The 25965-nt window shown below is 46.0% G+C and overlaps 2 protein-coding genes across 2 annotated transcripts; both read right to left on the bottom strand.

Annotated features, from left to right (window-relative positions):
- Positions 1–3900: 3900 nt before the first annotated feature.
- Positions 3901–5103, bottom strand: LOC149352566 (uncharacterized). The gene is made up of 2 exons (XM_089577203.1): positions 5092–5103; positions 3901–4386 (listed from the first exon to the last, which is right to left on the bottom strand). The coding sequence occupies exons 1-2, from the start codon at positions 5101–5103 to the stop codon at positions 3901–3903; spliced, it is 498 nt and encodes a 165-aa protein (XP_089433329.1).
- Positions 5104–20747: 15644 nt separating this feature from the next.
- Positions 20748–22061, bottom strand: LOC149352565 (uncharacterized). The gene is made up of 2 exons (XM_089575704.1): positions 22050–22061; positions 20748–21404 (listed from the first exon to the last, which is right to left on the bottom strand). Exons 1-2 carry the CDS (start codon positions 22059–22061, stop codon positions 20748–20750), a joined length of 669 nt encoding a protein of 222 aa, XP_089431830.1.
- Positions 22062–25965: the final 3904 nt, after the last annotated feature.

Below are 25965 nucleotides of genomic sequence, written 5' to 3'. Positions count from 1 at the left end.
TTTTTTAATCCGGTGTAGAATTGCGCGGCACCGGGATCTGTATTCGAGCCCCGGTTCTCTTGTATGCGAGGTGGTGGCTCTACCTCTACGCCATCCTACCTTCTCGGTATTCCTCTTTAGTGTCCTTCTAATATCCAAATTCCATTTGTCCGCGAATCCAGTCATTATTGGTGGCCACCCATACGCCAACAGGGAGACAGTCAAGTTCCAGCCATTCTTCACAGACACTTCCGCAAAACTTTATGACAAAGGCATCAATGTGCGCATGTTAGATTCGTAACTGGGCAATACTTTGCGAGCTTGTCGTCGGTCTTGTTGACATTCAGCGCCTGTACGCTGGCCGCATCAAGGAGTTAGTTTAGATAAGAAAAAAATTGGCTGTGGTTTGACCAATGGCCATCCAGAGTAGAATTGCGGAAGCAACAGCGCGGCAATCGCAGCGGCGGCGGCATCTCAGGGGGCACTTTGACTGTCTAAAGTGCGTAGAGGCGAAAGCGTTTTCCGCACCACTTTGACTGCCTCTGTGGCACTGTTGACGTCTCCACTGGATGACGTCACACATAATCAAGTGCTAATTGCTAAGCAATGACAAATTACTAATTAAGGGCTAATTACGGATTAACGACAGACTACTAATTAACTGCTAATTAATGACGCTTAAGCTTCGCCTTTAGGAGTGGAACGCGACAGTGTGTTGTAGCGCTGCCAGGAAGTCCACGGAACGCCACCACCCGTTCAGCGCGATGACTTGCCCTTTGAACGGAACGCTTTTTGAGGAAAGGAAATGGCGCAGTAATTCTCTGTCCTCTCGGTGGACACCTGAACCGCACCGTACAGGAAGGGAGGAAGTTGGAGTGAAAGAAGAAGGAGGAAGAAGGGCCGTAATGAAGAAAACGAAAATTATATTTGAGGAAAGGAAATTACGCAGTAACTGTCTTACACTCGCTCCTCGCGCATGCGCAGTTGGGGCTCTCCATGGCTCCGCGAAATCGCTCACACCTAGCGTAGTGTTGCTTCCGCAACAAAAGTGGGGCTCAAGGCTGTATGCATTCGCAGAACCTCTTTCGCCTAGGAATGCTGAGCGATTGGTCAGCCTTCGCGGGCAGTGCCAATCCCTATTACCGAATAATGCGACAGCAACCTCACGATAGCCAACAAGAGAGGCTTTGGCCCCAGGTTCCTGATAATTAAAAGCGCCACAGTAGATTTCAGAGTTTCAATGTCAGAGAATGCGTTTAACGGCTACATTTTCACTTCTCTTTGTCCGCAAATTTTTTCTATCCGTGCGTCCACACCACGGGAAAATGATAATTTTCAACTGCGACACTAGCAGTGCCACGTGCAGACAGAAGGGAGTTGGTAGAAGTAGCTATAAAATAGAAAAAGATTTCAAAATCATCGCGTCATAGCAACCACATCCGCCTAAACGATTGCTGCAGCAACAGGGACCTCCAATTCCTCCCTGTCATGTAGATGCCATGGAAGCTTGTGCACGGGGACACTTGCTCATGTACTAGTAAGCTTGCAATAAGCGCGACAATAACGACAGCGTTGATAAAAACCTCCCTGTACAGGACTCTGCTCGTACGTAGCAAAGCAAAAGGAGGAAAGCTTAGAGTTATATAAAAGAGTGCACCGTAGGAGGGACAAATTTTATAGGCTTATGATTGAATAATATCTTCGCGAGATGACCAAATACAGGCGACTTTATTTTGTCCTTCTCGAACACGTACAGTGTCTTTATTTGTGTTGCCTCTGTTGCGTTCGAGCACGCGTTCGTAACCTCTCTCGCATACGCTCCTGTGCGCTTTCGCACTTGTTTATAATATTCACGTTTCCCTTTTCGAGTGTGATGAAATTGTGTGTCTGGCTGGCTCGTCGTGTAAATGCCTATAAATAAGCTTGCGGCAACGCGATTCTTCGTTCCTTGCAAATTCTTGCGCTGCTACGCCGATAACTGGCGATCATTCTAAGGAGACGCCTCGTACAAGCTGCTTCATGGCTGGGTGCTTACAAGTGACGTAACGAAACTAGTGCGTGAAGTTTTCTTTGCAGACAACCATTCTTGTGTTGCGCCTGGTGTGTCCGCGAGGTAAACATACTGAACAGCACGCATGCGTTCGTGCAGTGGGGTAGCCTGGACGTAGCACGGATTAAACCGCCACTTTTTTATTGGAGTTGATATGAGTTCGTTAAATGCCGGTGCCTTGTACGGCATGTGGTTTTCGACAGAAATACTTCATGTATCTCAGCCGTGTTTCTTTCCCTAGGAAAGTAACTTGCAGAACCAAGTTTGTCTACGCTACGTCAGGCAGCTAAAATCCAGTGCCAGCAGCGCACCCTTGCCATACACAAGAACTGGCAGCCTCAGTGTTCCAGAGAGTCTCTCCTCTGGCGTCACGGAAGCGCGAAAAATTGTTCATGGACAAAGGGACGATAGAGACGGACGAGGGCTACTTCCAACTCCGTCTGTGTCTGTCGTTTCTGTGTCCGGGTCATACTTTACGCTCCCGTAATATTAACCGAGTACAAACTAGTCCGACCAACCACCCCTGGGAAGTCCCTCCTCGGGTTCCGGAAGTCTCAGCTCCTTAGCAAAATCACATTCCCGCACTAATCAATGCCGCGTAAGCTCAGATTGCATGAATGGGGTCCCAAAAGGTATAATAAAATATTCCACGAAGCAAGTTTCTGCAAAGCCGAAGATCTAACATGTTGGAGCAGAGCTTCTGCTTTACTCGTGTTCTCGGCCTTTTTCAAGGCATTCGATAAATGACAGATGATAACCTATGACCAGCTGTCATGCCGGAACTTGCGCCGTAGACTTTTGTCTTTCCTGTGCGCGTCCAAGTTAATAACTCCTTCGCTATGTTTGCCAACGACAGCGTCAAGCATAGCGTGCTGCTTGACGCTGGCTGCGCATGCTGCGTATCCACAGTGGGAAGAGAACGAAGTTTACGCAGCATTCGGTGCGGGGTGACTTTTGAAACCGCATTTTTTCTTCTAACTTGACAGCGCTAGAAAATTGGCGCGTCATGTGGCTTATTTCAGACGACAAATGAGGCAGTTTTTTTTTTATAAAAAAGGTTATTTATTTACATATCTTATACACAAGCAGTCTTCTGTAAATTTTGACACTGCTGAATATCCATGCATGGCCGCGGTCGGAGCGTTTAAGTGAAGCGCGCCGAATATCCGCTTCCGTGCTGGAAATAAAGAGCAGAAATTGTGATTATTATTTCTTTTTCCAAAGAAACTAACGTGTATTTACTGATTAAGCGCAGTAATGCGCTGTATTGCTTTTGGTGATAATTGTGTTGGAAGAAAGTCCACTCTACTAACGTTTGCAGCTAACGAGACTGCAAAGGTGTATTCAAAGAGCGCTTTCTCTCTTCTACCTGAACATGTATTCTAATATTGAGATTGGTTCCCGCAGCCTCCAAAACAACTTGAAATTTCTTGTTTTTCGAACGGCTAATAGCGTATATTTACCACTTGGACTGGCGGAAATGTAGAAGTGAACTTGCGAATTTGGCGGAAAGCTGACAGATGACTATTGATTCAAAAAAGTTCACAAGCGTCCTATTTGGAGCAGTTGTAATACAGTGTTTCCTCGTAAACATTGTGATGTTCGTTGCTCTCTGTACCTGCCATTGAACAAGCAGTGCACAAATTCTGCTGCCTGGCAGCTTGCAGAGAGAAAGAACGCAGGCTGCAATCTTGTACCAGTAGAAACATCTTGGGCGTAAGCGAATGCGCTGTGACATTCGCTTGCGCCTTTGCTACATTGCGATATTCCAGCCTCTTCCTACCCGCCTGTTCCAATACGTGTCGTGAATTGGCGGTTGAAAGCGTGTGAGGAAATATAGAACAATTCTGTACCTCATATCTGCCTGGAGCTTATCCCTTGAGGGCGTATTTCACCCCGACTCCGTATCCTCCGAGGCCACCTCCGTAGCCCAGACCACCGCCGTATCCAAGGCCGCCACCGTATCCGAGGCCTCCGCCGTAGCCGAGGCCTCCGTAGCCGAGTCCTCCGCCGACTCCTCCGAGGCCGGAGTGGGCCACGATGGCGCCGCCGCCGTGGACCTTGTTCACATGGTGCACGGTGCGCACGAGGAAGGCGGGCCCGGCAACCGCCTTGGAGAAGCCGGGACCTCCGCTGAGGAGAGCAACGCTGCTGCCGACGCCTACACCGCCGACGCCCACGCCACCGTAGCCGAGACCACCGAGCCCTCCACCGTAGCCGAGTCCTCCGTAGCCGAGGCCGCCGCCGTAGCCAAGGCCTCCGCCGTAGCCGAGACCTCCGCCATAGCCAAGGCCTCCGCCAGCAATTACGCCAGCCATGGCGCCCACCGCCAGAGCGGAGCCGACAAGGAGGATAGCCTGAGCAATACGGAAGCAGCGAAGCGAGCTCGTGGTCACCTTACAGATGTTATTTCTTTAGCAGCTTTTGCTCCTTTCGAGATATATGGTATTTAATGCCTTGTTTTAGGATAGATAAATAATTTTCGTCAACACTGAATAGAGAAGTCTCACGAAGAGATGATTTCAAAACCTTTTTGCTTGCGTTCTGAGACCTTAGCTTAGCTGATTTTATTTCCCTTCTGTCACATGGTACTTCTCTGAACATATACGCTAAATATTTAGCCCTGCTTTTCCGCTTCTTTACACACTTGTAAAAAAGCGCAACAGAGGGGCAGAGTAGGGAGAATGTTGTAGCGGGCGGTGTAAAAAGTAAGGGGCGCTATTTGGTATTCACTCTCAGCATAAGCAAGAATTCGCAGTGATTTGAACTGAAAGACGGGAGGAAATAACGTTCTGCCAATCTCGCGAACCAATTCATATTCCGAGTTTTTTTTTTCCCTGCGAGGTAAGAACTTTTTAAGTTTCACTTCTGTGAGCACGAGAGAAACGCTGTAACGAAAGAAGCGACGCGATCATATGTGTTTACATTCCTCTAAGCGCTCTGAGAGAACGGACTGATACTAAAGGTCACTTTGTGTGCGCGTCGTGACTAGCGCACCCTACAGATACTGGCTTTCGTTCTGGCGGAGACAGAATATCGGAAAGAGATGAAACAAGCCATACCAGGGAGTTCATTGTGCGGCTGTTCGGGGCTGCAGTCCGAAGAAGCTGTGTTGTCGGTGCGTCCGCCGCCCGCTTTTATACTGGCCACCACTCCCGGGTTTCTAGCTCTTGTTACGCGCACAGTGACGTGTCCGCTAACAAGGTCAGGACTCTCTTTCCCCTCGCGCTTGTTTAATTTCTTGCTGAAAGCGAAACCAGAGCCCGCCCTTTCTCTCACGTAACGCGGGGCAACCACGTGCGCGTCCGTCCTGCTGGGAGGGTGGACGATTGTGGGAAGATAGCGTAACTGGAGCTGCCAAGCGTGTAACCTCTCGCGCTCGAAATGACGAGCTTTACCGGCGCCGCTTCTGCCCGTGGTGCTTTGCATCCGGGTTTGATTGTACGCAGTCAGAATTCTTCTCGCACCGCACTGAGATGCTATCGAGAAAGCGGAACTGCTTCCTCGGAGGGCGCGCAGTGGGAGTTCGGCCGGGAAGCTTTCGACGCATGCTTTGTCGCTCCCTGTGACGTCGTTGTCTTTTCCCCGTTTTTATTCTTCGCGTGGGGGCGAACCCCTCCTGTTGCGTTTTCGACGGTGAACAATTCCTGCTCTCTGCGCGCGTCTTTCTTTCTTCGAGGGGCGAGTCGGGGAGGAAGACGAAGCGGAGGAGCCTGGTTTGCAATACGGGCACGAGCCGAACGGAAAGGGGAGTTCGTCCGGAACTAAGCCGTCGCGTCTCTGCTGTGATCCTTGTCGCAACATTATATGGCCGCGGAAATTAATGGCTGTGTGCACAGTGGGGTAAGAAGCCACTTGCCCAGACATGATTCGACAGTGCAAATCTCCGGAGAATGCAGTAATCGCGCAAAAGTTTTCCCCAAACGTTTTCTACCCACAGCGAAGTACAGAAACAGTAGATTCTTATCTGTGTAACTCGTGTCGCCGGCAAACAGGCAAGGGGCGTTTTTATTTTTCCGACGCTGTCGAAATTTACAGTCCTACCAACAAGTATAACCGCCCAGAATAGAGTGCGGTAACCTGGACTTGCTTTACCGAATATGCCGTTCCAAGCGTAACGGCCGATTCACTTAACCTATACCATTTCTCTTATAAGCAGCGCGCAGAAGCCCACAATACTGACAAAATTATGGCGTTACAAGAGAAAAAGCATGCGCTTAAAAATTATACTTTTATCTTGATATACCGCGGCGCAAGTAAAAATGTTTTTTTTTTAGTTGTAGCCACCATTAAACGGCGCCAGATGATGGTTGTGGGAAGATTTTCGTAAATAATATAAAAAGAAGTGTACACCGCCACCTACAGCCTTCTATAAAATGCACCCTGGGATAGCTTACTTCGTCGCAGAACCCTTTCACACAAACCCCGTTCTTTAGGTAAGCTCGCGCAGAGGTAACATAAAAAAATAGCGCGAAACGCAGGACGAAAAGGATAGAAATGACAGACACAGCGCCTCAATTACAACTGCTTGCATTTCATGTGATGTCACAATAGATACGTATGCTTACAGGAAAAAAAGAGAAGAAAAGAAACGAAAATGAAGGCACCATCACTCCAACTTCTCCATAACAACAAAGGCTATTTCCTTCTTGGATAAGCGAACAAGGTACGTGTCGCCGCTTTGCTCCTTTTGTGTGAGTAACGAATATGCTTTGTTAAATTCTCGTTGTCGCTGATCGCTGTACGTCCAAAGCCCTTTGCATTTTTCAAACTTTGCAGTGCAGTCGCAACCTTTCACATGAGTGGCAACCGTGCTCCCTGTGCCCCCTTCGACAGCATTAACGTGCTCCCTTATTCTGTCATTCAAGTAGCGGCCTGTGTGGCTGACATATGTCGAACCACTTGACAGCGAAATTTCGCGCACCATCTTGCTTCTGCAATCAACATAACGTGTCTCATGTTTTTCGTTACACTCGTCTCGTTTTCGTTTTGGCACTTCTCCGTTCACTTTACCGCACATCTTGTGCAATCTTTTGGAAGCAGGAAAGACCAGACGCATGCCGCAGCTTTCCGCTACCTCCTACAATGGGCGACTAACACTGCCGCTGTCTTGGCAGAACTTCCTTCAGGACATTTGGACGCGGCTTCCCGACGGAACTCTCTCAAAAACTCATGGCCTATATCGCTGCTGGTGAGGGTGTCCGGATATCCAGCTGCGCTTAGCCTTTTTTTTTTTACGTCTCGACAGTTGCGAAGGTGTGGCGGTGGCGCGACCGGTTGAGGACGCTTCTTAAAACATTTACCGCTGCTTCAAGTTTAACTAATTTAGAGTGCACATAAGAATAGAACAAGAAGCTCTGATGCTACCGTGAGACGTATTTCCAACAGAGGTGCTCTTCTTGCAAGAATAGCTAAGTATCAAGAAACTGGAGTTGTTTCCCGTCAGGTGCTTCCTTGGTAGCGATAAAATCCCTGACGATGGCAGTGAATAAAGCGCGAACGCCCTGAACATCCATTGAGAAGCCACTGCTCTAAATCCTTAAGATTCTGAAGTAATCATCGATTAATCGGAAAACGCGCTCGGCACTGCTGTCCTGCCTCATTCATTCTTCCCTCGGAGCGCTGCTGATCCAGCAAAAGGTCACTACGGTCAAAAGGTGACTACGGCAGGGTCAAAACGAGAACCTACGCAAACTTCTTTTCGCTAGGCGTACGAAAATTCGAAAGAGGTAGAGTGCAAGTGTAAGGACAAGCGAACGGCACCGTTTTCTTCAGTGCGTTCTGTTAGCACTTCTCACTAGGAATTGCGTGTCAATGAGTGATAGAGGTCCTTTAGGTGAATCTGAGAAACTCTCACTCTTGAAAGGGACATTGCTTTGAAAAAAAAAAAAAATGCGACATATTGTGCTCTCAAACAAGAAGTGTGTCATCCACCGCCAGTACGGATAGCGACCGTTGTAAGAACGGGTCCACGGAATGCTGCCATTTAGTGCGCTCAATTACTATCCCTCTGAAAAGCCAAGCGGTTCTGCGGTGTCTGGCGGAAAAGGAAACACTTAGGACGGGGCCCTTGATTCTCTTAAGTGATGCAGCCAGCTTTCACAATCTGAATGTGTTGTACCACTTCTCAGCGTCTTTCTTGACCTTTTCGGCTTTAGAGAAACCACCTTCTATGCCTCAAAAGAGAGGCCGGAGCCGCGCTTTTTTAAGAGAAGCGATCGTTTTACCAGTTCGAACTTCAGGTTTCTTCAGGGATGCTGCTCGCAGGATATCAAGGGCTTCGCTGACGTCGTGGCCAAGCTTCTCTGCATCCAACTTTGCAGCGCTAACCTTCCCTATAGCGAGAGAAACTGAGGGTGTAAGCTTAACTTTGGTCCAAGACAGTTACTTGAGGGCTTCCACAAGTATGCATGCGAAGTTTAAGTCATGAATCTACCGGCGCAGTAGTCTCCCTCATCCCTCAGAGCTCACATATCGCAGCCTTCGTGATAGTGACCACCACAGCTCTCAAAGAAACTTCGGCAGCGCTGCTTTTATGTTCATATACACCCATCTACAAAACAAAATTGGATGATTTTTTTTATAAATTAGTGATTTGCTTCACTTATTACTGCGTATCACGGTGCAACACAAATGACGCAGTACTAGTGAACTTAAGCCGGGTTTGATTTCTTATGGTTAGCCAGGGTGAAAATGTGCTGGAGGTACAGGACTCCATTGAAGAGATGGCAGAAAGAGGTGGTGCCACATAGGTGTGAGTCACGAAGAAACGATCATGGGAGTGAGTTCTCGTCTATTCAGAAAGCACTCACACCTTTTTCCTCGTTCGAGTGTTTCAAATACCGAAACTATTAAGACCATATGTGCATGAGCACAGCTGTATAATTTACAAATTGAACGTCGGTACCAAACCGCAGGCTTTCTCGGCTCAGTCGCTAATAAAAAGGAGGGAGCATTGAGGTGTCTAGAAGGTATTTTGGGCGCTGCGCACGTCTTCGCTCATCTCCAGTACAGCATCGTCTCTTTGCCAGTTGTGGCACAGCAGGTTGATTCTAGATTCAATTCCTCAAGCATGTTAAAGAAAACCTTTTCCCGCTTTACTGTTTCGATTGCTCTCGAAAGTTTCGAACAATACAGTATACACTGTATACATAACATAATGATTTTCAGTCCACCCGAGACATATGCTATGTGTTTCATGAGGTAACAAGTTTCGTTTATCTTTTCTCCTTAGCTGTAAAGAATGCACACAGATGCACTGGCTCAGCTTTACTGAAAATACTTCGAACCACTTATCACAGCCTAATATTGTCATAACTGATTCGAAGTATTTTGAAATAATCAGTCCTAAAACTGGCTTTTGTTAATCGCTCAAATTAAGCTCAAGCGAGTGAAGTCCGCAAGAATGGAGTTGGTCCTGATTGAGGTGGCGGTCTTAAATATATTAGTACCTTAGGAGCACCTGGGGGAATGCTATCGGGCGCACTAAGCGCACACTACTCAAATGGCGCACCGTTAACAAATGCTTTCTTGTCTGGAATCGGAGCATAACTGCCGCTGGCCCTTCCTCTGATGAACAGGAAGCAGCCCCAGAAATAACGCTCTCTATTTTTGACCCGGTAGTTGCAGCTTTTCATGCATCCCCAAACATTATCGTGTGTCAAAATTATTTCGTCGCGTTCGTAAGTCCAGTGATGACCGCAAATACTTCAGCAGTGAAAGATGAGGAGTAACCAGATGCATGAGACAGGCTGTATAGTCACCACATAGGAAAGACAATGACTGCAATACAAACAAACCTCTTGGTCCGAGCGCGTGGGAAACAAAGAAGCTGCGGCCGCTGACGCCATGAAACGTGACGTGAAGTACTTCCCATGCATGCGCTCCGCTGCTCCCACGGACACTTCCCCACCAAGAACGTTCAGTTGTAACAGAGCGCTGCGCTAGCTCGGTTATCGCAACGGCACTGCGCCACATTTGTTCGCAACCTCAAAAACTGCCGTTTAACTTTTTCAGCACGTCATAGCCTCCGCCCCATACCCGTTTTCACTACCTTAGCGGAACTGGACACATTTCTTTAATTACGTTTTTTGCAGAGGATACCCTGCTCTTTGGTAGGCAGGCTGTACTGGACTACCGCAAACAACAGCGTTGGGCTGTATTTACAGTAGAGTTTTTGCCCTCATAACTTCGCTAAAAAGTAGCTCGTTAATTGGCATTCATTGTGTCACCCGCGAGTAATGTATTTTTTGCGGCTGTAGTGCAAACGAAGCCCTATACGTTTCGACGCCTGTCTAAATCCCTGACCATCCCTGTGTCTATTACACAACTATACGGGATACGGGGCTCATCTGAGAAGCAGCGAAGTATCCCGCGCTCGACACTGAAGAAAACTCGTCGGGAGAATGTCAGAGGAAGCGAAGAATTAGGCTGCGTTTCCAAACGGCGCCTCACCTAGTTTGCCATTACTGAGCCAAAGCTCTTGGGATTGGAAGCGTCATCACTTTGACCACCGACGGTTGTGGAAACTTAATTAACGAAAGCGAGCAATTAATTGAGGCTAAGAAGGAGAAGAAAAATGGGAGAGAGAGATAGAGCCGGCAGTAGTATAAGGCTTCTGTTTTCGGCAACTAATGCAGCATGGCCACCACCACAGAAGTAAAGTCCAGTAAAGCCATACTCCTTTACTCCCATACTCCTAACGGTGAGGCTATCCTGACCGCAAGCCTCACCGTTACGTTTCTTCATCGATCTTGTTTTGGCAATGCGCGCTCAAACCACTTCCTTAGCTACTTCAAACGAACGTTGTTCGCGAGGTGTTATAGCAACTGACATGCATGTCTTCTATGTGCCTCTAAAGTGCCTCGAACACACTTTACAGATGTAGGGTCTTGAATAAAAGGCGTGTTCAGTCGCGCCAGACCTTGTTGCCAACATAGTTGTTAGAACTGCGCCACCGCATATCGAAAGCCGCGCGCATGTCCAAGTACTTTCCCCAGAAAAAAATAAACTTGTTCGGTCTGTAGCACTAGAGTGCCGCGTACCAAAGATATAGTTTACTTTTCTTGAACGTTTTGGTGACACTATGCTTCGGAGAAAAACAATTGGCTTCGGCGTGATTTTGTCATTTCCGACAAAGAACGCACTGCGTTTATTTTATTGTAGTTAAATACATTGCCACTTTGTTCCACGTGAAGCCACGTTTGAGAAGCTATAGTTTATCAACACAATTCTTTCACTTATCTGTGGAGTGATGGGCTCGTTCTAACCAGTTTAGTGTTTCGTTAATCAGTGTGCGTTTCATTATACTATAAGTATGCGTGCGCACATATATGCACATGCAATTAATTTTATTTTAGCATTGCTTCTGTTGATCTGTTCTAAATTTTATTCGTGTTTATTGTCAAAATTCTTTGATCGCAATTTCTTTCTTAATTTTATGATCACAAGCACAAAGAAAGTCTGGTATGTGTTTCTATTTTAGTAATGGAACGAGCTTATTTCAAATGCTGCGTCGCTGGTATTGCATGAGGAAATTGTACACTAATTGATTTCCAGGCAGCTGAGAATATTTACGTGCAGTTTTTTTTTCGTCCACTTTCTTTCCTCAAAGCAACTGCAAAAATTTGTATTGCATTTGTATATTTAATGAGTTCGTCTGAGTAGCTTTTGGCATCGGCATTAAAGGCGCACTGAGGACAAGTAGCAGTTGGCCTATATCGGTTGCGTACCGCGCTTTCAAATCGAAACCGCCACTCTCACCGAAAAGGAAGCTTTTATCAACTACAAAATGCCAGGAAACGAAATACACGAGTCGTCGTTATCGGACGATTTCTCAAGTAAAATGCGTGCCGACACTAATTTTTGGGAGCGGATCCCAGATGCCACGCTACACAGTTACTCACTCTAAAACGGTGGCAACCCGTCCTTTTCGGTAAGGACGTCGCGAGTTTGAATCGATTGGCGGGAAGATTTAGAAGCCCAAATTCCTTGGCGATAAACGCGTATTTTGCTGCCGGGCAAACGTCAACGCACCCAGAAATAGACAAAAAATAAATTTTCACTTAGAATAATAACTGAATGGTGTTGTCATCGATGTCCTTTAAAGCGGAGCTGATGCCTACTTCACCCTTTCAGGCAGCGCTGGCCATTTCGCTTCCTAATTTTATTCTTCCATCTAAATAGTCTATGCAGGCATGAAACAAGTCAAGTTTGCAAAATTCTCTTGTTTTACAGGTATGTACAAAATTTAATATATAGTCTCACAATGGGTGGAAATTGTCGCATCGTAGCTCGACAGTATGTCAGAGGAGTACGCCAGGGATCAGAGAATCACATTTTGTTTTTCGAAGGTGCGCATGATGATACACGTCACGGAATGATATTATTATGTGACAAAAATCTGTCTGCACCAGTACGTCAAAGGGCGTGCTGCCAAACTCACGGTTTCGAGTTTTGTTGTGTTGTGTTTATGGCACATAAGCAACTAAGGCTAAGATACGCTAAATGAAAGGTTTTCTGAAAAACTGCACTGGGAAACAGTTCTGGCAAACAGTTTTGAGAAACATTATTTATTGTGTTCTCTAGCGGAAGTAGAAAAGCATCCCGGTTGCGATATGAAGAGTGCTAAAGGTGCGAATTCCCAATGTACACTGTTGAGCACATAGCGCCTGATATTATTGCTATGAAAAGAGTGCTGTCTTGCGATTCCTACAAAGGTTTCTAAGAAATCAGCAGCATGACATTATTTTTGCATCACAGCGACTTTTTACACATTCAGAGTTGTTTCCTCCGAGAAAGCCCGTGGCGTGAAAAACTGAGAGACGCGATATTTATCGTTGCAGTAAAATCTTTACATCTGCATACGAGTCTTTGAAATGCTCATTCGAAGTAGGGATCAGCGCGTAAGTTATAAGCTAAATATGGCTATTCTTTTGTTTCGTTTAATGTTTATTTTTTATCCCACCTTTTTCTATGGTGCTAGTGGTCATGTAAAGCTCCACAAAAATGTGCATATGCAAATCTACCGCTCATATGCATATCCTCAAGCGAAGGGATTATGATACGAATCCCGCCTTCGACATTGTGCACATGGGGCGTGCCGCTTTTATTCTGTATAGTGTTCCATCTAGTCAGCTTTCAAATACACAGCCGTCATAAAAACAGCCGCAAGTTTTGCTCTGAGCGCATTACCCTTTCAACCGTGTTTTTTGCGTGTTCCTTCTACGTGTGTTTGTGCTTCTTCGCTGCAATATGAATCAAGAATGTTACCAACTTGCCCAAAAACGTGTTTTACTCAAGCGACAAAATATGGCATTCCGCCAAATTGACAGCCCGCAGCTTCTTATTCACACTATAGCGTCCAAAAACCCCTGAATAAACAACTGATTCGTTTTAGTTATTTAAAACCGGACTCTAAACTTTGGAACCCACTTCCAATGGCGCATCTCGAATAAAGTGCACTATAATGTACGCATGCCGAGCCCTAAGATTAGAGCAGGTTAGGTTTTCTTATTCGTCCGTCATCCTGTTTTCGCGCGGTATTCATTTTCTATAAGGTATATGTACCAACACGTGCGATTCGCCCCATTAGCTATTTAATGTTTCCGAAATTTCGAAAATATTTCGAAAATATTTCGAAATTTCGAAATACCTGAGGGTGCAGGTAGAAAGGAATTCAATTATTTTCGCGTCAGAACGCAGTTAGAACGTTGTAGGTTATGCTGCAATGCATTATTTTGAACATTTGCGAATAAACCTACGGACAAAAACCATAAATAACGTTGTAAACAGCCTTCTTTACCTCGCTTAGTTCCGGGAAACAAAAATGCGTCATTTATCGAGCGTTACACTAGTATAACAACGCAACTTTGCCGAATAGCTACAACGTTTGAAAAAGTAAAGAACAAAACTTCACATGCAGTGTTGTCCGCCTTGTGAGATACTGCAGTATAAAATAGGCAACAGCCGGCACCTCCTATCTTCTGTTTCTTAAAATGACGCATTGCTTCTTTGCGCATTAGTGTCACACACAAAGTAACAGCCGAATTGATGCCAAGCATAGTATTGCTTGCAGCTGTAGGTCCCTTGCTCATACCATCTCGAAGGTGGTTGTGAAGTTTCTGTACTAGAGAAAGGTGACTGCATGGCGGCTGACCTCAAAGGTGTACCAAAGCATTATAGATAAATTTGTGTCGTCGCAACTGTCACCTGTTCTGGAAAGGGAAGCTCACCGCTGTGGCCTCAATTCTCTTGGTTATGCTTTTCCGAACAATGCAATGCTTGTAACTGATCTATTTAAATGGCATTGCAGTCAGAGCAGTAGCTGACACTGTTTCCCAATGCCAACTCTCACAATATGCTTATATGAGCTCTTCTCATAAAAAGCGGGCTGCTAAGAGACTGTGAGGAATCAGAGCGGACAAAGGGCATTTTCTGTGGAATCTTGGCCAAGTTATGCATCGCTGCATAATCTGTTTTGTTTTTTTTTCGCACTGCACGTTCGTTCCTTTTTTATTAACTAGTGTGCCTTCTTTCCCTGTTGTTACTGTTAACTTTACGTGAAAATGCCATTTTCTCCTGTTGTCGTGTAAGCGAAATAATTTTTATCCATAGGGTATTATACTAAATATGGCTAAGTTTTATACATGGGCGCAGGCATTTCGTCAAGCTATTCAACAGGCTTTCTGGCTGCGCTCCTGGCATCTTTGTGCTGTTAAGTAAGGATGACTTGACTATATCTGTGTAAGCACGAACTCGAACAAGGGGGTTGAGTGAAGCCTCACACTACTGACCAACGCGTCGAAAAGCGGACTTGTCTTCGTCTAAGTTCCCCTTACACCTAATGCCCGCTCGGTTCAATAATGGCACTTTCAATAAAGAATTCCGGCATCCTTCACAAATTTTAAAGCGCTAGCTATAAAGAGATTTCCGGCCTCTGTATTGCAGCAGCGATCATCGTCGTCAGCATCTGACGTCCACGACCACGTGACCACAACCGATAGAGACAGCTAGGGGCATGTTAATAGTACTTTTCGCAATCGATTCCAATGCGAATAGTGTGGCGTCGGCACCGAATTGTTTACAAACAGTTCAGCCACAGGCCGAATGGAATATGAATCGAGTAATGCCCTGAGGCAATCAACATTGCATCAAAAAAAATTACAGGACCGAATGAAATACGAATCGAATATTCGTACAAAACGAATATTCATGCGAAATGGCGAACCTCTAGCGGTAGCACTGTAACTCACAGAGTTAAAGTTGTGGCTGTAGAAAGACGCAACAGTCATCTCTATTGCGAGACACGCAGCACGAAGTCAGTGCATTAACTCCGTGAATGTCGTATCATAAGCTTCGGAAAATTGCTGTTTGCTTTTATGAAATTATGAGAGGGGCGAGAGTTATGAGCCATGGCCTCCGGTGTCAGGCATGAAGGCAGGGTATGCTCGACGTGGCTAAACCCTGCCGCGTCGCCCAGTCTTGAAGGCCGTACGCTGGAGCATCATGAAGGCCACCCCACGAATGGACCGCGTTGCTGCGCACGCTGCGCGACGTCGGAGTGGGCCCTGTTTTTGAAACAGCCGTCGAAGTACAGAGTGCGGGATTCGAACTGTATGTCTGTTATTCGAAAGCTATTTGAACACTTGGATCACATTCGATTCGTTTCAAATATTTTTGAACATGCACTATTTTGTTTCTTCAGCGAATTTAATAAAAGCATATTCGATTCGAAATTCAAGAATTTCGAATATTCTCGCATCCCTGCGTATACCCGTTGCCGCGCGCCACATGTTAACTTCGTCAAGAGGTGGGGTGCGCGGTCCCAACTAGACGTCGCCAAACGCCTTGAAATGCACCTCATGAAAACATCCCGAAATTACTGCATGGCGCGGCATCATGCATGCCTGCGCAGTAGCAGCCGCAGCAGTTGTGATAAAGCCTCCAGTGGGAACGTGGCACATAAGTAACGTTGTGGGAGGGCCATATATGCAGCCGAGGCGGACAGTCGTGCTCTCAACGCTTGACATATGCGGGAGGCCAGAGCCGCAAACTTGCGGCGGGTCGAAAATATTACGAACGCCCTCGAGACGCTGCACGCTAGATGCTCAAGTCAGCCAAAGCATTTCTCACACCATACATCATAGTTGCTACCGTGCAAAAACCAGACGACAGTCGTTACCCACTCATGCATGACAGCAGCATTCAAAGCAAATGCAACCACTTCTAGAGCACAAGGTGGGCAAGCTAGAGCTCTTGTTGTCGTCTCTCTTTTCGTCCCTCTTTGTGTGCTAAATTCTTGGCAAGCTAGCGCTGATCACCCACATTACCGCGGGTGTGATGAACACTTTCCTGGGTTTATGGTGTCGTCCGTTATCAATATCACCCGTGGTTATAGTATGTCGTAACTGAAAACTTCAGCTTTAGGGTCGTGTGACCCTGGTGTGTCTGGAACAGATACATGGGGTCGTACTTCAGTGTTCGCGCAGTCCAGGGAAGGGGGGGGGGGGGGGGGGGGGGGGGGGGGGGGGGGGGGCTCGGGAGAAGGGTGTTAGTGCACAACTATCACCGTCACATTTTTGTCCCAAGAAGAGCGAATAGTAATGTCATTGATTTATTGTTCGCTAGACAGTTTCAAGATACCACGTGCAACTTGCCTTTTGTCTCATCCTGCTCCTTTCGTTTTGCCAGTTGATCCTGCAGCAAGGTTATCACATATTTGGGATAGTAGTAGCTGGCTTCAATGGGAGAAGCCGCGTTTTTTTAGCGCGAAAGCAATCATACTCTCAACAACACCGCTAAACACACGCTTTCGCACGTCTACTCGGTTTAACTACGTTGCAACTCCGCCAATTTTTCGAAAAGCTAATCGTATAGATAACGGACTGGATTCTCCTGCATTAATTAGGCTCTAGGTGATCTGCCGCACACATCAGAGGCAGCGGCACCTCGATGCATCACTTAACCTTCCTTCCAAAACCAATGAAATTTTAAACGATTTTATCAACCATTTCGGGAGACAAAAAGCCGGTTTTTAAAGGCTGTACACCTCCAATTGCCTTTTTTTTTTCTAGCGGTTTCAAAGGAAGCAGGGACTGGGCTTTTCTTTGTTAATGCCATGGTCGTCGAAACAAGCAGGAAAATTGTCAGAGCTACATATTCAGAACATGGTTACTGCATCTCACGCTGTAGAGCCGTATGCCAATGCGTCCGCAGTGCTTACGCGTCGCGCTGTGGCCGCGTATTCTTACACTGATCGAACCTCAGAAAAAAAAATACAGCCATTAGTTTCTCGTCATGCGCCACATAGTGTGAAAACAAGAGAACTAGACCGTTCTCCAGAATTCCTGCTAACGAAGCATCCTGCTATCTGGGTCATACGCGGTGAATGTGGGACAATCTTGGTTGAGGGCTTTGTGGCTAGGAACGATGCTCAAAATGCACTTTCACAAATGGTTCGCCGTTGGCACGCAAATATGAGTCCGTGAATAGGAGAAAAATAATTGTTAACCGCGCTATCTGTACACATGCATATTTGTATTGCCCAGGAACGCTCTTTTATGTATCCTAAAATCCCTACTCTCGTAGGAGAAGTGCGCTTCCATTTCCTGTTTATCGTTTGTTCTTGTTTGCTCTAGAAGCTTTCAGGGATACTCACGTATAGAGACGCTGCTGTGTTACAAGTGGACGTTGCAGGCTTGAGAAATATCTGTTGCTGTATACAATTGTATCACAGGTATATCGACCTGAATGTCTTCTATTTACTATACACTATTAGAAAAAAAAATTAAGGTCCAATGTTAAGAGGAATGCTACAAGGTTTAGTAGATTTATAGTGAAGGAGTAAATAGTCATTAGCATCCATCCAAGCGCAGCCATACGAAGCTTCTGTGAAAGAAGTATAGCTTTGCTTTGTTGCTGTATGGTTTTGTTTGGGTGAATACGAATGAGTAATTACTCCCTCATTATATAATATTTATATATTTTTTCTTATTATTCTGTTTACACTTCTTAAAGTTTAAGAAAGTAGAATAGCCTAAGATTGAGCACCCTTTAAAGCGGGGTGGGGAGAGACTGTTTTGTCAAAGCAAGAATGACTTTTAGGTTTTTCGAGACCACCTGATAGAGCATTTCTTTAGCTTTTAGAGTATACCGGGTGTTCCAGCGAACACTTTCAAAAATTTTGGGCGTAAAAGTTTTGAGGTAAAATTATGGTTTTTGCAGCATAGTATTACCAGTTTTGGCGGACACTAGAAAACCGGTGAATCGTCTTAAGTAGTAAACTTGTTAACTAATTTTTAATAACTTTTTAACTAGTGAGTTAGGCGCCTAGTTGCAATTAGAGATTTGTAGCCAGTGGTTAGTAACAGCCATATCAGTTTTTAGAATTTCGAAAACGCGATTACCGGTGGCGCTCTGGCTGGACAAATTTTGGCTTTTTCGACTAGTTACGTGCACTGGAGGGGTTGCTTTGCCTACATGCTTTTGAAAGCGCCTGTATTTTCGCCCGACGCAGCCAGATTTTGTAGAGCTATAGGGACGAGGGTAAATCGCGTTTTCGAAGATCTAAAAACTGATATGGCTTTTGCTAACAACCGGCTACAAATCCCTAATTGCAACTAGTCGCCCAACTCCATTAGTTAAATTATTAATAATTATCTAACCAGCTTACTACTTGAGATGATTCGCCGGTTTTCGGGTTTCCGCCAACATGGGTAATACTATGCTGTGCCCCAAAACCCATATTTTTACCCCAAAAAGCTTATTCTTGAAAATTTTTGAAAGTGTTCGCTGACACACCCGGTGTATTACTTTTTGGGTAATCGCACTTTAAAAATCATTTTTTAAGCAATTTGTGTTGTCACGCTAAGCGGAAAGGTGAGTTTTGAAAATTTTTAATTGAATTTTTCTCAAAACAGCATTTTTGGAGGTTTACGTACTTTTTCTCACGAACTATAAGTCGTAAGCAAATAAGCTTTTCCACATATTTCAACCACTGCATTTTACATGACTGGAACTAGAAACAATACCATAAGTCAATTTGTGATCCTATGGCTATAAAACAATCATTCATGGGTGGCAATTTCACTGCACCGAAATAGAAAAACATAACAAAACCATATCTTGCTCAAGGCGCATAATTTTAATCCCACTTGAGTTGAAGAAGTATTTCTACTCTTATATAAAATTTCAGGGCTCTGCATCCAGATGTCAAGAAAGAGGTGCGTTAGTTGAAAAATAAAAACAAAAATAAATAATTCTCGGCAAAATTTTGATCTAGTTTTGCGCTGTAATGAAATCTGCATCCATATAGAATATAGCCATAGCTTTTATTACAGCTAATCTACAGCCATCTTTGGAAAACCATCTTTGAAGTGTCAGCACATCTTAAGTACCCTGCAAAAGAGTACCTCTAAGTGTGAAGATACTCTGACTGCTGACTGCGATGCACAAGTAGTCAGCAGTGATTACCTGCCACCATTGTTGCTTTCATATTGAATTCAGGGCTCGAGAAAAACAGAGTTACATTTCAAATATACTCACTTCAGCGCAGTTTATACCTGCAGAGCTCCGCCTGGTGTCATAAGAATACGAAAACCATTTTTTTTTTGCATCAGTTGCGCTCATGAGATAGCAAGTAACATCATAAACCGCATTTATAAGCTACGTGTTCGTGAGCACCCCTTTCTGAAAACAGTTTTTGGCATAGCGATGATGTGATGTTTATTTACACTCGCATACATTGGAGATCGATGCCTGGTGACCCATGGTGAACGAGGTCGTGAAAGGTGTTGAAAATTGCGCAGCTGTTGTCACTTTACTCGGATCCGTCTAGTGCACACGAGCCCTGGTAGAAGGAACACAAATTAGAGATCAGGTGTGAGAAAAGCAAGGAAGGTGCAAGGAAAAAATCGATAGCCGCTACATTTCTTACTATGCACGTCAAAAAAGTTCACTGACGTAATGTTCGCAATTGTTACGTGTTAGTGTGTTTTCTTCGAAGCATTTGAAAGAAAGGGACACTTTTTTGGCTGGATGCCGGTTCTCGCACAGAATTTTAATGTCGGCGTGCAGCACTGATGTAGGTAGTCGTTTTGCTAAAAATCTGCATTTCACTGTAAATTTAGACGTCAAATAACTCATGAATGGGGCCCGAAGGGACGTTGCGCCATGTTTAATTGATAATCCGAAGTACATAACCTTTTTTTTGCTTTTTGATTAAGTGGATATCAGATTAGACTCTGAAGCAGAAAACACTGTTAAGCATGCAAAACTTGGTGCACGCTTCGGGCTGCAGCATCTCTGCAGATCGTTCATCCGTCGAACACGTTGAAGTTATTCCTGATTCCATTTGTTATGGCTTGCGAAAAAAATGCGCAGTCATTCCTAGAGCGAACTGGGTGTTTCTTTAGTTTTTGCCACGGAAGAAGAAAATGGTTTGCGCTGTATTCTGGCATGCTTTCAGTGCGTATGACAAGATTGCATCCGCTTTTGCAGTTAGCGCGATAGATGGGCTAACGTCAAGGATTCGTACGCTCAGGTAAAATACAATGTTTCCTTTACAACCTAAAACCCAGTCAGCTTTCTCTCATGCAATAGCGGTCATGATCACAGCAGAGTGAATATCGCGTAGCCTAGCGGCTGCAATCTGCTCAAGAACACAAATCTCGCCTTATACACTCGCAGTTAGAGGGGACGAAGGACGAACCTTTCAAGTCTAGCCTTTGTAACCGTAGCCACGCAGACCTCCGTAGCCTCCGCCATATCCACCTCCGAATCCACCGCCGAAGCCGCCACCAAAGCCACCTCCAAAGCCACCTCCGTAGCCGCCACCGCCATAGCCACCACCATATCCGCCATCAAAGCATCCTCCGTAGCCACCGTAGCCTCCTCCGTACCCGCCGCCGAAGCCACCTCCGTATCCGCCACCGAAACCTCCGCCGTATCCGCCGCCGAAGCCGCCTCCGTATCCACCGCCGAAGCCACCTCCGTAGCCGCCGCCAAAGCCTCTTCCGTAGCCGCCACCGTGGCCACGACCATAGCCACCACCGTAGCCTCCGCCAAAGCCACCGCCGTACCCTCCGCCGTAGCCACCGCCGTAGCCGCCGCCGAAGCCTCCGCCGCCGCCGCCGAAGCTTACTGCTCCACCTGGTGTCACGAATGCACCCCCGCCATCTATTCTGTGCAGATGGTCTATGCTTTTCACCACATAGGATGGGCCAGGAAGAGACTTTACGACTCCAACTCCCCTTCCTGAGTTGATGAGCACCACACTGCCTCCTACCCCGGCGCCCGCTAGTCCGTCGCCGAGGCCGCCAACCGTTACGCCTCCAAAGGCGGTCGCCGCAAGGCCAGCAAGTACCGTTAGTGATGCCTAAAAGCAGAAGAGAACAAATACGGCACAACCTTTTGAGATACTTGTCAATGAACAACATGACTAAGGCAGCATGAGCTCAAGAGTAAAAGGCTTGCGTTCAAGGTCTCTTTTTTCATGCATTGTATGATTTCTAGGGACTAGTATTTGTCCGCACATTCCAACCTGGTCAGGGTTAGTCAGGGCGCGGTGCGCCAACGTTTCCACATGCCATCTACAGCTAACAATGTAATTCATTCATCATCTTGTACATTGAACAACATCCGTGACGAACGAGGGATGGACCCATGTTACCGTAGCCTGGATAGCACAGGCTTCCAGGCTTCGGTATATGTTCTCAATCAAAACATACGGTTGTATATTTTGATCAAGTTAAAGCTCCTCACTTTGTGTTTACAGCTAAAACAAGAGTGACAAATGCATTGAGACAGATGGTTGCTATATGCTCCATGGTGCTCAGGCTTGCTAAATTGTAGGTCACGAAGAAGGATGAACAAAAATGGCGCATCGGCATCATGGCATGTCCAGTATGCTCCAATGCAGGATCTGTTCTTTTCTCATGCAAATTAATCCTCGATTGGAGCGAGCTCGTGCGGCGAAGTGAATAACGACGAGCTTCTCGACAAGAAGAACCAGGCACCTTACCAAGCTACGCATTCTCGGAGGGCTGTCGAAGAACTGGTCCTTCCCCGGACTGTCGCTGGTCTTTTTATACACACACACGCACCTTGGTGATAGGAGTGGCACGTACCGCACCGAAACGCGTATTATCTCGCGTCGTCTTTGCGCGCATCTTGAATTTATCTCGGGGAAACTAAACACGGACAGGGAAGCTGGGAGAAGGAAGCTGGAGAAAAGAAGGGGCCAGGGGGGGTTCCATCTTTACTTCTCCGCATGCGAAATCGGGAAAGCCAACACACTGCCGAATGAGACGAAAAAAGTGCGTGACAGGTAAAACAAGGCACGTATTTCCTTTCTCCTTTTAAAGGCACTTTGCCTGCGCCTGCGGTTTCTCAGCGCAGCGCCAGAGGCGGGGTCCGAATTTACGGGCAGCCCTCTTGAAGCATCCTCAAAAGAAGCAAGTACATAGGAAATGTTCTAGCACCCTCTAAGAAAAAGCCAAAGAGCAATAAAGCCAGCCTGTCTCCAATAATTTGCGACAAAGTGCCATGAATTGCCCGGACATGGTTCTGAAATGTTCGGTGGATCTGCTGCGTATGTTCCTGTGCGAAAGTGCTGAAAAAAAATTATTTATAGCAGCCTGTGAGAAGCCAACTGAATTACAGAACCATATTTGGTGCTCGTCAGGTAAGAGCCAGGATGAACGTCGGACATAAACCGACTGATGTGAATTTTCTATGCTCGCTACCCGTCTGCACTTCTGTATTCACTGTTAGGGACAAAAGTAACTGACCACCCCGTCCACGTTGCGAACCCTGCCGCACTGCATGCGGGCGCCACCTTACGATGCACTCCTGTTGTGGCGCCAGCATTCAGTGAGGCAGGGTTCGCAACGTGAACGGGGGTTCAGTTACTTTTGTCCCATATAGTAAGTGCTGCACACCTACCATGCGACCTTAAGCGCTCTAGGAACACAAAAGGCAATTTTATTTTCATGTGTTTGTCCGTGTACATGGTGCGTAGGGGGGGGGGGGGGGGGGAAGGAAGGAGTGAACGTGGCTTTTAATTACGAAACAATGTACATGAACACCGAGCAAAGGCCGTAAGTTCTAATTGAAGCACCAAAATTCTCAAATCGTATTATGATTCCCACCCAGCACATAATCGTACCGGCCAAGGAGATCAGCCTCTCTTGGGTGGTTGCCATTGGGAAGGCAATGAACATTTCAGTGATTTATCATGGGATTCCTGCGAAGAATATTTCGTAAAAAATTTTCCACACGCAGCCGGCTGAGGCGGCCCCAATCAACATAATCAACAGATCTGAAATTGCAGAATGATTTTGCAACACATTTTCTTTCCGCATACTGGATCAAATACTGTCACTTAATTTCGGCAACGAGGCATGAAAACCGCAGAAAAACAAGTTCAGAAAAACTCGAAAAAAAAAAGCAAACAAAATACCACTTTCAGATTTTCTTTTTTAAATAAACGATCACTATCACACAGGAAAGCTGTTTCTGCACGAAGGTGGTAGGGATGAATATGTTTATTGGCTAACAATGTGGACTTGAAGTAAGAGGATAACCGTCCTCAACTTCGAATTTACTAAAATCGATTTTGTTTTACTTCAGTCATTGTAATGGATGTACCTGACAAGACTAGAATTTTAATGAGGTCGGATTTCTATACTACAAGTTCAGTATAATTTTCGTAGAACGCCTGTGGTCCGAGATATTAGCCTCCAAATTCGCAGCACAGTCCGCGTAATAACGCGTGCAAAACAGTGATGATTGAAGCGAAACGCCTGACTGGTGTGGCGCAGCTGTTTCCTACACCCTCTATTCGATTTCTCTAGCCGAAAGTGAAACAGCAGACGTCAGCTGCAGCTATTCCTCTCAACGCCGGTGGGAGTTTATCGCCGACTGCCACCGCCTTGCATGCATAATTACGCTATCTGGGTTGGAAATTTGGAGGCAAGTGCCTCGAAACACGAATACTGCACGGCCGCTCTTCCTCTCAATTACTTTTGAAAGTTATCTTAGTAGCTTTTATAGCCACACTCGAACTTTACCTTCTGCAAGTAAGGCGCATTCAGGTTGTTTCGTTGAGGTTGCCCTTGCATGCCTGCTGCGCATCAAATGCGAATTGTAAATCGTGGTCTCTGTTAATACGAAATACTTTTGCATCGGTTCTGTTGCATCACTTCCTGCTCGCCGACTAAACTTGATCTCGCACATAATGCTGGTATGGATGGGTTAATAGGGTTACAGTAAAGCTAAAAGGACAGCATACTGTCGGAGGCGAGAATAAAAATATTGTCTGTGATGGCAATAGCGAAGGCAGAGCTTAGGTTATGGCAGATACTTAGAATTCAACTTAGCAAAGAAATCCGACCAGAACCGATTGTGACGCGTGGTTTGTTCAAACTTAGTAGCTCTCTCTGCAGTCGGGCTACGTCGCCTAAAATTGTTTTTTTACACTTTAGGCATAGGAGTGAGCACAATGCAGAGGGTTATTTTTTGTGGACGAAATTTACGAAGTCTTATTTTCATTCTTGTAACTAGTCACCGTTTCTAGCATGGTTCAATTATGCTTTTTCATCACCTCTTAAAAATGTTTTTAAATGGCAGATTGTTACTATGCTGACAATGGCGCTGCAAAAAATTTTTGCCAATGACAAAAAAAAACGGTTGATGATATCTGTGACAGATATCACCAGCCTTATTTTGTTGACAGTTTTTTTGAAACCAGCTTAGTGCTTTAAACTATAGCTTTAATAACCCCTAGGCACCTCACTTGTAACGCGCAGTACGCGCAGTACTTGGAGGGGGCACTTAAACTCCGCCTTAGGGGTGTTTGGTTTGGTTTATGGGGGTTTTACGTCCCAAAGAGACTAAGGCTATGAGAGACGCCGTAGTGCAGGGCTCCGGAAATTTCGACCACCTGGGGTTCTTTAACGTGCACTGACATCGCACAGTACACGGGCCTCTAGAATTTCTCCTCCAAAGAAATTCCAGCCGCCGCGGCCGGTATCGAACCCGCGTCTTTCGGGTCAGCAGCCGAGCACCATAACCACTGAGCCACCGCGGCGGCTCCTTAGGGGTGTGGCATTATATCTTTAGTGGGTTAATGCCCATGTATGCTGAATTGACAATTCCTACTTAAGATTCACAGATGGCGGCGAGTCCTTATATACCACTACCAGCGCAGTGGCGCCGCGGTTAAACGATGCGCCATTGCACTGGCAGGTGGCAGGTGGCACTGGCAGGTTGCGACCCATGTTGCTGTTCCCGAGCAACCTCTCGCGGAGATCGCACGACGCTCGTCCGAACTTACCGGAGCTTACCCGAGTAACTCGCGTAAGCTCGGGTAGTAACTCAGGTTGCTAGGCAACGGCACATCGTTTGGTAGCCGCACCACCACGAGCATACGCGACCAGCCGAGCTGGGCTCCAGTAATGTTGCTTTCGCAACAAAGGCTTTGAGAATATCGTACAAGTTCAGCTACGTGCATCTAGCAGTCATTACAGCATTGCGCGATCAAAACAACCACGATTAGCGAACAAACAATAACTTGCAGTGCACGTAAGACGTGCAAGTCAGCCAACAGCCTTAATTATAGTGCGTAGGGGAGTGATCGCAGTGTAAAAAAGCGTTTTCATGCATTTTTTTTCCTCAAGACAGTGTGTTGTGTTTACAAGAGGCAGACCGGCGTCAGTACAAAATTTTCCACGCGTCTTCCAGGAGCTACCTTCCTCGTGATCTGCGTGGGAAATGGAACGTGCATCAAGATCACCTCTATTCACTCCGCAGTGTATACACTACTTGCCTACTGTGCAGGGTAATGGAATGCAACGTAGTCGTGAGCCTCAGTGACGCTGTCTAGTTTGCTATATATCCACGCGGAATTTAGATCGGCACTTTGAATGGATTCCGTA

This window comes from Amblyomma mixtum, chromosome 3 (assembly GCF_055824585.1).
Source record: "Amblyomma mixtum isolate Tamu chromosome 3, ASM5582458v1, whole genome shotgun sequence".
Taxonomy (NCBI): domain Eukaryota; kingdom Metazoa; phylum Arthropoda; class Arachnida; order Ixodida; family Ixodidae; genus Amblyomma; species Amblyomma mixtum.
Note: the sequence above shows the minus strand (reverse complement) of the source record. Positions and strands in the feature narration are given on the sequence as shown.